The sequence below is a fragment of the Octopus bimaculoides genome, chromosome 22, assembly GCF_001194135.2.
Source record: "Octopus bimaculoides isolate UCB-OBI-ISO-001 chromosome 22, ASM119413v2, whole genome shotgun sequence".
Taxonomy (NCBI): Eukaryota; Metazoa; Mollusca; class Cephalopoda; order Octopoda; family Octopodidae; genus Octopus; species Octopus bimaculoides.
In genome coordinates, this window is record NC_069002.1 from 23,864,575 (window position 1) to 23,878,749 (window position 14,175).

The following is a 14,175-nucleotide window of genomic DNA, read 5'->3' on the forward strand; positions in this document are numbered from 1 at the left end:
CTTGCACAAAACTAATTATGTGTGTAAGTAATTAGCTCTCTTCTCGTATTACTGGCACATATTTCCTCAGTTATGGGAAGAATCATCATCATCATTATCATTTAACGTCCATTTTCTATGCTGGCATGGGTTAGATGTTTGACAGAAGCTGATCAGCTGGAGAGCTGCACTACACTCCAATTGTCCGTTATGGCATGGTTTCTATGGATGGATGCCCTTCTTTATGCCAACCACTTTACAAAGTTTACTGGGTGCTTTTCATGTTGCACCAGCGCTGCTACTTTTTACATGGCACCAGCACAGGAGTATTTCATGTGGCACCAGCATGGGTGATTTTTATGTGGCACCAGCACAGGCACATTTTAGATAGCACCAGCATGGGTGCTCTTTATGTGATGCCAGCACAGATTTGCTTGTCACTTATTTGACCTTAACCAGTTGAGCATGTCTCTTGGTGGCTGACGATATGTGCATCTCTGATCATGAGCAGAAGTAGTGGGGGGAGCATCATAGCCATGTGTTGAGAGGAATTCTTTGGGGTTTGAATAATTCACCTTTGGAAACAAGGGTGTTTCATTCAACATCCTTAAACAACCTTTATTCAGGGACCTTTTAAGTGGGATGGGCTACTCAACCTGGAGAAAATTCTAACTAGGCCCCACCTGCAAGGTCATGCACTGTTTATCTTAGTATGAGATCACTATGTCATGCACATATGGATTACCTGGTATGCTAAGTATTCTTCCAGCTCACCACCTTTATGATAATAATAATAATGATGATGATAATCCTTTCTACTAAAAGGCTCAAGGCCAGAAATTTTTGGAGAGAGCTTAAGTCGATTAAATCAATTCCAGTGTTTCACTGGTAATTAATTTGTCAACCCTGAAAGGATGAAAGGCAAAGTTGACCTCAGCGGAATCTGAAATCAAAAGAACATAAAGACTGATAAAATGCTGCCAAGCACTTTGCCCAGCATGCTAACAGTTCTGCCAGCTCACCACCCTAATAATAATAGTAATAAAAATAATAATAATAATAATGCCAAGAGCACTCACAGAGTGTAAACCTCCACCAAAGCAACACCAACATCCTCTCAACAATTAGCCAGAGTTGATTTTTAAAATGAGAATATCTGAAATAAACTTGACTGCTCTCAAAAATTAAGTAAAAAAACAGGAAAAATAATCCAGAATCCTTGTTTGCCCTGTGTGCTAACAATTCTGCCAGTTTGCTGCCCTAATAATAATAATAATATTAATAATAATAATGATAATGAGGTGGTATGTTGTCAACTTAATGTGACAGTCCCATGAAAGGGAATAATACTACTGCTATTTAGCCCTAGTATTCCCTTTCATATAGGCCTTGTGGCTATAGTAGAAAGGATTATTATTATTACCTCCATCTTAACAAAGGCAGAATTATTGTTTTCAGTTGCATTTGTTTGTTTGCCCATGGCCAAGATATCTCAAGAACCATGAAAGGGAATAATAGGGCTAAATAGCATTCTTCCCTTTCATGGGACTGTCACATTAAGTTGACAACATACCACCACTTTATTGTTTTACTACTGTATAAAACTCTCTGAGAGATTTAGAAATGTAATAGGCACCCTCTTGCAGACTACCTCGTTGACAAATGACAGGGACCTTCTCTTTGTGGCTGGTGACTTCAATGGACATGTTGGACAACATTCAGGGGGCTTCCATGGCGTACATGGGGGCTATGGTTTTGGTTCCCGTAATGAGGAGGGAACCAGGCTGCTGGAGTTCTGTGATGCAAATGACCTTACAGTTTGCAATACTAACTTCAGGAAACCTGCCTGTCACCTAGTCACTATCGTTCTGGCAGACACACTAGCCAAATTGACTACATCCTTGCCAGGAAAAGGGAAAGATGGCTGCTTATAAATGCCAAAACCTTCCCAGGCGAAGAATGTACCCCGCAACATAGACTAATAGTTAGTGACTTCAGGATCAGGGCTAAGTGGTTGCCCAGAAGACGACCAGCATGGAGGAGAAAGGTCTGGAAGCTTAAAGATCCTGCGAATGGACAGAGATTTAGAGACTTATCATTCAAGGCCTTTGACAAAATAGAAGGGGATACAGCTTCACACGATGTAGAAGACAACTGGAGGTTTCTACGGGACAACCTGCTGAGGGCCACTGACCAGATCTATGGATGGTGCAAAGTCCACTCTCAACCCAAAATAATGTGGTGATAGAACAATGTTGTTAACAGGGCTATTAGACAAAAGAAACAGGCTTGGAAGGACTGGAAGAATGGTGGTAGCAGGGAATTGTATCAGACTGCCAGAAGAGAAGCTAGGCAACAGGTTTATTTAGCCAGAGGGGAAGCAGATAAGAAAAATTTGCCAATGTTCTGCGCCGTGAGGACCAAAGGCTTGAGATATTCCATGTTGCAAGACAGTGTGTGACAGAGAATCGTGATGTCGTAGGAGAGAAATATGTCTGCATAGATGATGGTACACTTGCACTAAATGAGGCTGCAAAGAGAGAGGTTTGGAGATGTCACTATCAAAGGTTTCCCAATAAAGAGAATGAATGGGAGAAAGAGAGTCTGCCAAATGTTGACCGAATTGACAGTACCATGGTAGATAAAGCAATTAAGAGTATGAAGACAGGGAAAGCCCCTGGCCTATCAGGTATCACCGCAGAGATGCTCAAAATATCTGGTAGTGTCGACTATAGCCTAATCACCTGTATTGTTAACCAGGTGATACATGAAGGAGTCATACCCAATGACTGGTGTAGCAGCACCATAGTCAACTGCTACAAAGGTAAAAGTGATGCTTTAGATACAAATAATTACAGAGGTATCAAGCTGTTAGATCAGGTAATGAAAGTCATGGAGAGGGTCATAGCCCAACTACTTAGTCAGTTTAGATGAGATGCAGTTTGGGTTCGTGCCTGGGAAATGCACCACTGACGCTATATTTCTGGTAAGACAGCTGCAGGAGAAATACCTAGCCAAGGATAAACCTCTGTACCTGGCTTTTGTTGACATGGAGAAAGCCTTTGACAGGGTCCCCTGATCACTTGTCTGGTGATCAATGAGGAAACTAGGGATAGAAGAATGGTTAGTGAGAGCTGTGTGAGCCATGTACAGGGATGCTGTCAGTAAGGTGAGGGTTGGCAATGAGTACAGTGAAGAATTCCGGGTGGAGGTAGGATTCTGCCAAGGTTCAGTCCTCAGCCCCCTCCAATTTATCATAGTCCACCAGGCAATAACACAGGAATTCAAGACAGGATGCCCCTGGGAGCTCCTCTATGCTGATGACCTTGCACTAATTGCTGAGTCACTATCAGAACTAAATGAGAAGTTTCAGGTTGGAAGCAAGGACAAGAGTCGAAAGGCCTTAGAGTCAACCTAGCTAAAACCAAAGTCCTAATAAGTAGGAAGGTAGACAAAACACAAACACCTTCAGGTAGATGGCTCTGCTCTATCTGTAGAAAAAGGCGTAGGTAGAAACTCCATAAGATGTACCCAGTGTAAGCTATGGACACATAAGAGGTGCAGCAATATCAAAGGACGGCTAACTAGTAAGATAGTTTTTGTATGTGGCAGATGTTCAGGAGCAATAAACACTGAGAATGTGCAGAAAACAACCTTTACCACATTCCAGGGAGAAAAACTAGAAGTAGTTGATAGCTTCCATTACTTAGGTGACCAAGTCAGTAGTGGGGGAGGATGCACTGAATGTGTAGCTGCTAGAATAAGAATAACCTGGGCAAAGTTCAGAGAGCTCTTACCTCTGCTGGTGACAAAGGGCCTATTGCTCAGAGTAAAAGGCAGACTGTATGATGCACATGTATGAACAGCCATACTTCATGGCAGTGAAACATGGGCCATGACTGTTGAAGACATGCGTAGTCTCGCAAGGAATGAAGCCAGTATGCTCCGATGGATGTGTAATGTCAGTGTGCATACTCGACAGAGTGTAAGTACCTTGAGAGGAAAGTTGAACCTAAGAAGCATCAGTTGTGGTGTGCAAGAGAGACGATTGCACTGGTATGGTCATGTGGCGAAAATGGATGACTTGTGACTGAGACTTTCCGAAATATGCTGTGCGTGAGAAGACCCGGCAAGCCAAGTGAGACCATAATCCGAGGCCTCTGCTAGGGTTGTAGCCAGCCCACTTATGCATACCTTTTCTTCATTGGATATTAAACTCTGTTTGCGAAGACCTGTTGGGGCAAGTGAAATCGAAATCGTGATGGCACCTGTGCCAGTGGAGCGCTAAGAGTACTGTCCGAGCGTGATCATTGCCAGAGCAGCTGTCTGGCTTCCATGTCAGTGGTACGTAAATAGCACCATTTGAGCGTGATCGTTACCAGCGTCGCCTTACTGATACTTGTGCCGGTGGCAAGTGAAAAAACATTCAAGCGAGGTTGTTGCCAGTGCCGCTGGACTGGCTCCTGTGCAGGTGGCACATAAAATACACCATTTTGAGTGTGGACATTGCCAGTACTGCCTGACTGGCCTTTGTGCCGGTGGCACGTAAAAGCACCCACTACACTCTTGGAGTGGTTGGCATTAGGAAGAACATCCAGCAGTAGAAACTCTGCCAAATCAGATTGGAGCCTGGTGTAGCCACCTGGTCCACCAGTCCTCAGTCAAATCGTCCAACCCATGCTAGCATGGAAGGCAGACGTTAAACGATGATGATGATGATGATGAATGTTTTCAAATTTGGCATAATGCCAGCAATTTCAGTGGGTGGGGTAAATCAATCACATCCACCCCGGTGCTTGACTGGTTCTTATTTTATCTCCCCTTAAAAGATGAACGGCAAAGCCGACCTTGGCAGAATTTGAAATCAGAACATAAAGAAGACAAAATGCCACAAAGCATTTTGCCCACTGTGCTAATAATTTTACCAGCTCGTCACCTTAATAGTAATAACAATTAATATCTTTCAGTTATATTTCGTTTGGTGATGTAATCTGGTTTTATTGGTTTTTCGTTTTTACTTTTAATTGCCAAACAAACAAAAAAATTTTTTTTTTACTGAGGTAGAGTAATTTTACCAATTATTTAATTAACAAATCTAATTATCAGCATGAAATGTTTCTTTCTTCTTCATTGTTTTCTTTATGAGCTCCTTTGATCTCTTTCTTTCTTTCCTTTCCTACCATCTTTCTCTCTCTCTCTCTCTCTCTCTCTCTCTCTCTCTCTCTCTCTCTGTTGTTTCCTTCAATTCCTTGAGAAGAAAATCAGACAATGAATTCCTCAAATAAACAAAACAATGAAACTATATCAAATCTTTTTAATATCATATTTATTGTTTTGTTATCATAATCATCATTGTCACCAATATTATCAATAGACCATCACACGTTTTTCTCTCTTTCTCTCCCTCTTCCCTTTTGTCTGGAGGAATCTATCCAACTCTTTGAAAATGTGCAGTTATGGTATTCCACACTCCCATAAAAGGTAACCTCTCCCACTACACCAACTACTATCTTTTTGCTCTTAATTCTAACATTTCAAACGTGAAACAGTTTTAAAGAATCACCTCTATCATCATCACTACCATCACCATCATCACCATAAATACTTATTCATCAAACAGCATCTTTGACCCCCACCCCATGTTTTCTTTCTCCATTGCTTGAACAATCACTTCTGTTATTATCGTCATCATAAATTTCTATCGTTTTGACAGTGGTCTTGTCCAGCCCAACCGCCAGTATGTCTTCTTTACCATAGCCAGAACTCACACCTTCATCATCATCACCATGATGAATCTCTATTCCTCATCACTAACCTCTGCACCCTGCCTGCCCCCAGCAATATATTTTCCGCTGTAGAATTATATCTACTATAGAATCTCTCTTATACATCACCCACTAGAGGCCATGTCACTCATCTTTGACAATTTTGGTGACAGCAGCATTGTTAAAAAGACTTTATCCCCCATGGCCATAAGTTCAAACCTTAGTGTAGCCATTGCATTATTACAGTCACCGACAAAAGTTTTTTCAAAAATTAAAATTGTTCAGACATTTGCAACGTAGGGATATACTTACTGAATAACTGATCCAATAACTCAATACCTACAAGAAAAATTCTCGGACCTTTGTTCCAGACTTTTGACCAAATAGTAATATATTGCAAATTAAATATAACTTTGAGTGTTTAACCCTTTCATTACTGTATTTATTTTGAGATGCTTTGTGTTTGTTTTAATTACTTTAAATATAACAAAGAATTTAGTAAAATAACTTAGCTTTTATTCAGCTCGTGTTAGGAACATAGATTTTGACTAAGGTTCGGTGGAAGATTTTAATTCAAAACTTATAAAAGCAAGACATTTGTACTACAGAGCCAGAGCTGGTTTCAGCCGGGTTGGTAACGAAAGGGTTAATATAAAGATTCTAATTTTCAGACTAATGTTCCAAATCTTTTGGCCACAACTGTATAGCCTTGGGGAAGGGAGGTAAATCTCTTTGCCTCATCTTGTTTGAGAGAACAAGTTTGTTTCTTGTGTTTCAATAGTTGGGTGAAGAAAGAATATCTAAATAGGTGCAGGTGTGGCTGTGTGGGTAAGAAGTATGCTTCCCAACCATGTGGTCTTGGGTTCAGTCTCATTGTGTGGCATCTCAAGCAAGAGTCTTTTTCTATCGCCCAGGGTTGACCAAGGCCTTGTAAGTGGATGTTGTAGGCAGAAACTGTGTGTATATGTGTGTGTGTTTATACATGTACACACACACACACACACACACACACACACACACACACATAGCGAGGAAGAGATGTGTGTGCGAGTTGTGTTTGGTTGTGAAGTGGTGTTGAGGAGTCAGCGTTTGTTCACATTCCTTTAACTTAGTGGTTTGGCAATAGAGAGTGATAGAATAAGTCTCAGATTTCAAAAACATAAGTACTCAAGTTGAGGTGTTTGACTGAACCCTTCAAAGTGGTGCCCCGGCATGGCCACAGTCCAATGACTGAAACCAATAAAAAGCAAAAAGGTGAAATGAAATTAATGCAGAAAGACTCAGAGAAAGAAGGGGCAGTGCCCAGGGTCTTTTTCCAGGAAGAATAGGAAATATTTTCAGACCAGAGAACTGGTCTGAATGTTCACAACAAAGTGGACACTACAAAAGGGATCTAAGAGCCAGATTATGGTATTAAAGCTGGCTTAAGACTAAATCTCATTACTTGATAACCCTCAGCTATTTATGTTTCTATTGCACTTCCAGGTACCCTAAACCATCTACTTACAATGTTGAATTTCTTTTTATTGTATGAATGGTTGGATCTCTGTCATTTGGCTATAAGGATTCAGTTGTTTGATCTAATGAATTATCTCCCTTTGAATTAACATGTTGAGTAGGGTTGAATAGGTTAACATGTTGAGCAGGGCTGAATTAACATGTTAAATACAGGTTGAGTATTCCATAGACATGTGGATCCTTATCCCTTTAGCATTCAGATTACTCTGTCAAGCATAATGCTTATTTATTAAAATTGGTTTGAATTAATCATACATTATCTCATAGCTTTGAGATTTGTGATTCTATATTTTTAGATCGGCATTGTATGGTAAGTGTAAGAGGCCATATCTGGCCAGTTTGAACGTAAAATGTGCAGAATATTTGGGCCGGATATGGCTGGTTTAAATGCTAAAGGGTTAAAGTAATTCTCAGATAGAATCATTATGTTGTGAAACAATGGTAACAAGACTGTACGCTTTGAATTATTGTACAGTCCACTTGTCAGGCTTCCATATAGTTTCTGTTTACTCATTTTCAGTCACAAAGTATGGGTTGATCCAGGGCTATATAAAATGACATTTGCTCAAGATGCCACATGATGGAATCAAAACTGGTACCGCATGGTTGTAAAGCTAATTTCTTAACTATTTGGCCATACTGCACCTCCTCAATTGTTCGTTCCAACATTAATTAGATCTTACTGTGTCTAATTTTTCTGTTATAACATTAAATAGATTTACTTACAAAGTCTAATTTCTTTTTTATTAGAACATTAAATAGATTTATTTTATGTTGCAATAGAAAGAAATTAGACATTATAAGTAGATTGACTTACAATGAATAAAATAATTTCTTTCCTATTAGAACATCAAGTAAATCTATTTACAGTGCCAATGTTTCTGTAAAGATTTGCTCAAAGTGTGACAGGCACAAGCGTGGCTGTCTGGTAAGAAGCTTGCTTCCCAACCACATGGTTCTGGGTTCAGTCCCACAGTGTGGCAACTTGAGCAAGCGTCTTCTACCGTAGCCTCGGGTTGACAAAAGCCTTGTGAATGGATTTGGCAGACAGAAACTGAAAGAAGCCCGTCATATATATATATATATATATATATATATATATATATATATATAAATAAATATATATGTATATGTGCGTGTGTGTGTGTGTGTGTGTGTGTGTGTCTTTTTATCTGTGTTTGTCCCCCACCACCACTTGACAACCAGTGCTGTTGTGTTTATGTCCCTGTAACTTAGCAGTTTAGCAAAAGAGACCAATAGAATAAATGCCAGGCTTATAAAAAATAAGTAAGTATGGGGGTAGATACAGTTGATTAGAAAATTCTTCAAGGCAGAGCCCCAGCATGGCCGCAGTCTAATGACTGAAACAAGTAAAAGATTATTAGTCTTCTTTGGGTGCTTTTCCACCATTTCGCTGCCATTTTGTTAGCAATGAATTCTTTTGTTTGGAAGGTTATTTTTTGTTATCACTGTCTAAGCAAGTGTCTTGTAGTATAGTCCCTCGTTGACCAAACCCTTGTGAGTGGATTTGGTAGATGGAAACTGAAAGAAGCCCATTGTATTATGCATGGAGATGTATATGTATCTACGTACATGTGTATATGAGTGTCTCCCTACCTTGACTTTCTGTGATTGTTGTAAACGAGTGTCTCCATCATGCCAGTGGTGTCGATTTTCAGTCTCCTGTAAAAACATGTCTGGTCACAAAGAATATTGCCTTACTTGGAAACAGGTAAGGGTTTACAATTGGAAGGGCATCTGGCTAGAGAAAAATCCACCTCATTAAATCTCATCCAACCCATACAAGCATACAATAGTGGAATTTCAAATGAAGATGTTCACTCTTTGTAAAAATGAAATAGCCATGTTTGTAAGCTTCTAGTTTATTTACTCATATCTGATGAAACTAAACACAAGTCTGTTCTTGTAGATCGGTTTCTTTACATATGGCTCTATTCTACATTGTATTGGTTTACCTCTGTCTGTTGGAAGTAGTTCTTCACCAATTATCTCAGTCAGCCTTGCTGTTTGATCTAAACTGTAATAATGACTATTGACCATATTCCTTACTGGTTTCCTCAGTTATGAGAGTTCTCATTGCTGTTTGTCAAGGCACAGCAGCCTAGTGGAAATGATGTTGAAATAATTGCTTGTGATTTATGAATTCAAGTATCCTTGCCAGTCGTCACTCATGACCACTCATTATTGACATTGATCATATTCTCTTTTCTTACCAACACTCATCTCTGTTACTATGCTTTTCTGTCAAACACATTGCTACTGTCACCATCCCTCTTCCATCAGGTCCATTTCTGATATCAATGCCTTCTCTCAGACATGTTGCTATTAGTTTCCACCAAACATGCTGTTGCTTCAATGCCCCTCTTCCATCAAGCATGTTGTTGTCTTGCTGTTATCAATGTTTCTCTTTCATCAGACTTGTTGCTGCCATCACTGTCTCTCTTCCACTACTCCCTCCTCTGCCACCATCTCACCCCAAACACTATTTCGTTCTCTTCTTTCTCTCACCTTTCATCACTCTTTTCTCTTTCTCTCTCTCTCTCTCCCCCCTCTCTCTCTCCCCTCTCTCTCTCTCTTATATTCATCCTCTTGTTCACCTTGCCTTGAATGAAGACAATGTAAAGTAATATGTCCTCTTCAGATTTCTGGGTTGCAAAGGTAACCTCAGCAGTACTGGAGCCATGATAATATACCCCATCTACTTTCTGTAAAGTGGGTGACAAATGTGACAATGGATGTTCAAAACGACTCTTTAGTCTTGCAGGAGACATGACAACCCCTCCAATGCTGGTGCTGCAATAAAATGCATTCAGTACATTGTGTAAAGCAATTGATGTTAGGGATGTCATCTAACCATAGGAACCAAACCAAAATTGAAATATATGAGTTAAAAGGGTTAAAAAAATATAGTCCCCTGACCCATCAAGAAAGGCAGCACCTTTGAATAATAAGTTACTGAAACCATAACGAATCCATAAATTAGGACTAACTGGGACCAAGGCTTGCTGTCTAACCCATTACAGCAAAGAAAGTGATTATAAGATGATGATGATGATGTTGATGACAATAGTGACGTGTGTTAGATTAGGGACAGTGAAATGTCCATTATCTCAACTTGCCAAGCTGTCAGGAAATGTTACATTTTCTGGTGAGAAACAAAAATCAATAAAACCGAATCATTAATTGATCTGATAAAATTATCAAATGTCAAGGGAAACTTAAATGGTTTTAACTTTTCTTTTTTCTTATTTTTTAAAACTAAGCCAAGAAATAGATATAAGTAAATTCTCGACAATTTTATTTTCTCGGAAAAGTTACACTTGGGAAAATAATGAACAAATATTTTGGTGCTTCATTGCAAGTGAAGAACAATCAATCTGAAATAGATGATAAATGTTTGTGAGACGTTTTCAGCTCTTATCATGATTTCTCTTGAAACAATCTGTATACACAGTAAACAGAATATGATAGTTGTTGGCAAGTCCATGTGTATTTTTGTAATTCATTGTGTCTGTTGATTAAAGAGTGATGTTTTATATATTTTGATATTTGTTTTTTATCTGTCCTAGGTACTACCTTCGTTTCAAAGATGACTACAGACAAGCAGCCATTGATGTGTTGTTAGGCCAACCAATTGCTGAAGAGACATTATTAAGTGCTGGTTTACAGGAAGAGGACATTGAAGGGGAACTTCTGGAAAAGGAAGAGAATGTACGCACACTAATTGACGATTTGAAGAAGATGTTAATTGTGGAACCAGAGCAATGTCTTGGAGGATGGAGTTTGGTTAATGCTGATCCTGTGTAAGTATATATAAGTTTCAGAACAATTAATTCAATACAACATTCTCATGATGTTCACATGGAACTTTCACAGGAACTGGTCTTTTAGATTTAGGCATATATTATGCATATTAAAGAGTGTATGCATGCGTTATACATATGTGTGTGTATATATGTATATATATATATATGTGTGTGTGTGTGTGTGTGTGTGTGTGTTTGTGTGTATGTATATGTATATAGATATATATACCCTCATATATATATATATGTATGTATGTATGTATGTATGTATGTATGTATGTGTGTATGTGTGTATATACACACACATTATATACATCTGTATCCATGTATATATATGTAAGATCTACCTGTGCTGTGGGTAAGTAGCTTGCTTACCAACCACATGGTTTCAGGTTCAGTCCCACTGCGTGGTACCTTGGGCAAGTGTCTTCTACTATAGGCTTGGGCCGAACAAAGCCTTGTGAGTGAATTTGGTAGACGGAAATTGAAAGAAGTCTGTCGTATACACACACACACACACACACACACACACACACACATATATATATATATGTATGTATGTATATATGTACATATATATATGTATGTGTGTATATGTTTGTGTGTCTGTGTTTGTCCCCCCAACATCACTTGACAACCGATGCTGGTGTGTTTACGTCCTTGTAACTTCGTGGTTCGGCAAAAGAATCCAATAGAATAAGTACTAGGCTTACAAAGAATAAGTCCTGGAGTTGATTTGTTCAACTGAAGGCAGTGCTCCAGCAAGGCCACAGCCGAATGACTGAAACAAGTAAAAGAGTGTATGTATATATATATATTATACATCTTTATATATATGTGTGTAATGGGTTAGACAGCATGCCTTAGTCCCAGTCAAATTCAGTCCTTTAGAGACACAGGTGTGGCTGTGTGGTCAGAAGCTTGCTTCCCAACCACATAGTTTTGGGTTCAGTCCTATTGTGTGGCACCTTGAGCAAGTGTCTTCTACTATACCCTCAGGCCAACCAAAGCCTTGTGAGTGGATTTAGTAGACAGAAACTGAAAGAAGCCCTTTGTAAATATAAATGTATATATATTTGTGTGTGCGTCTGTGTTTGTCCCCCCACCATCGCTTGACAAACGATGTTAGTGTGTTTACGTCCCCTTAACTTTGAAGTTTGGCAAAAGCGACCAATAGAATAAGTACTAGACTTACAAAGAATGAGTCCTGAGGTCGATTTGTTCAACTAAAGGTGGTGCTCCAGCATGGCCATAGTCAAATGACTGAAACAAATAAAAGAATATGTGCATATGTATGTACATGTGTGTGGATGTGTGTGCTTCCTTGTCTTGACATCATGTGATAGCTGTAAATGAGTGTCACTGTGAGACAAGTGAGGTTGTTTATCTCCAGTCTTCTGTGAATGACATGACCAGTCATGTGGAAATATTTCCTTACTTGGGAACAGGTGAACATTAGTGATAAGAAGAGCATTCAACCGACCCATGCAAGCATGGAAAAGTGGACATTAAAATGATGATGGCAATAACAATGATGATGATGGTGAAACAAATATAACATGTTGGCATGTAGAATGAAAATATTCGATAAACTCAACTGATTCTCCCTGTAAGGCAATCTGTCGATGGAAAGGCAAGTCACTTTGATTGTCTCCGTCCTTCTCCAGGTTGTGGACCTCAAATTGATATCACGGATGTTATGAATAAAGTATGTGATTTGTGAACTGGTTCTCTTGTAAATAGTTGATGGGAACTTGCCACCATTCCACACCACTTAGAAAGTGAGGTAGAATCTCTAAATGGTTGTTCAGTCTGCTAGAGAAAAGTAATACCATCTCTTTTATATCCAAAATTATACCCTCCTCGACCTGCTAGAAACAAAAGCAACAACCATGTATGCACACTTACTATCTTTGGCCAGCTAGAAGCAATAGTAACACCTCCCTTATGTCCACATTATACTGTCTTTTAAAAGGAACAAATCCGGGAAAAAGTTTTGGATACATTACAGCTAATTAAAAGACATCGTTCAATGCTAGGACAATTTTGGTTGTGCTATGTGGTTAAGAAGTTCTACACACATTTGGGCACAGATGTGGCTGTGTGGTTAAGAAGTTCATTTCTGAACCACTTAGCTTTGGGTTCCATTCCAAGGAATGGCATATTTGACTGGTTTCTACAACTGTAGCTTGTGATGAAATTTAATAGATAAAAACTGTACAGAATCCCTTTATACACATGTAGGCACAGATGTGGCTGTGTGGCAAGAAGATTGCTTCTCACCCACATGGTTCTCAGTTCAATTCCTCTGCATAGAAACCCTAGGCAAGTGTCATCTGCTATCACCTTGGGTTGACCAAAGCCTTATGAGTGGATATGGTAGACAGAAACTGGAAGGAATCATAGTATATGCACGTGTGTGTGTGTGTTAATGTCTCTTAGCCATGACATTGTGAATGAAAGACCCCACATGCATGACAGAGACACTCATTTACAACTATCATGCAATCTTCTGTCGTAAAACATGTTTAGTCATGGCGAAATGTTATCTTACTTGGGAACAGGCGATGGTTAGCAACAGGAAAGGCATCCAATCATATAATATCTACCTCAACAAAATTCTGTCCAACCCATGCTGGGGCACCACCTGAAAGATTTTAATCAAACAAATTGACCCTAGCACTTATTGTGTTTTACGCCTGGTATTTATCCTATTGGTCTCTTGCCAAACCCCTAAGTTATGGGGACATAAATGCACCAACACTGGTTGTCAGTTGATGGTGGAGGACAAACACAGACACCCACGCATTGATACATACATATATGTATGTATGTATATATATATATATATATATATATATATATATTAATAAATTATAGGGCAGCAAAAAAAATTTTAGAAATTTTATTTACCGCCAGTGGTCTAGCGAGAATAAAAATCAGTCAATAGACTATATATTATTCATTTAAAATACAGAGATGCCTATAATAGGACATCTGACCCGCTAGAAAGAGCAGCAAAACACTCTATACCACAAAAATAGGAATAATTTCGAAAGGGAATTATTCCTATTTTTGTGGTATAG

At 39.1% G+C, this 14,175-nt stretch overlaps 1 protein-coding gene across 1 annotated transcript in view; it reads left to right on the forward strand.

Annotated features, from left to right (window-relative positions):
* The window catches only part of LOC106872929 (phosphatidylinositide phosphatase SAC2), a 701,722-nt gene that overhangs the window by 598,468 nt on the left and 89,079 nt on the right, over nucleotides 1–14,175 (forward strand). The window contains exon 7 of the mRNA XM_052975847.1: nucleotides 10,853–11,086. Within this exon, the coding sequence (XP_052831807.1) occupies nucleotides 10,853–11,086 (234 nt within the window). The remainder of the gene's footprint in view (nucleotides 1–10,852; nucleotides 11,087–14,175) is intronic.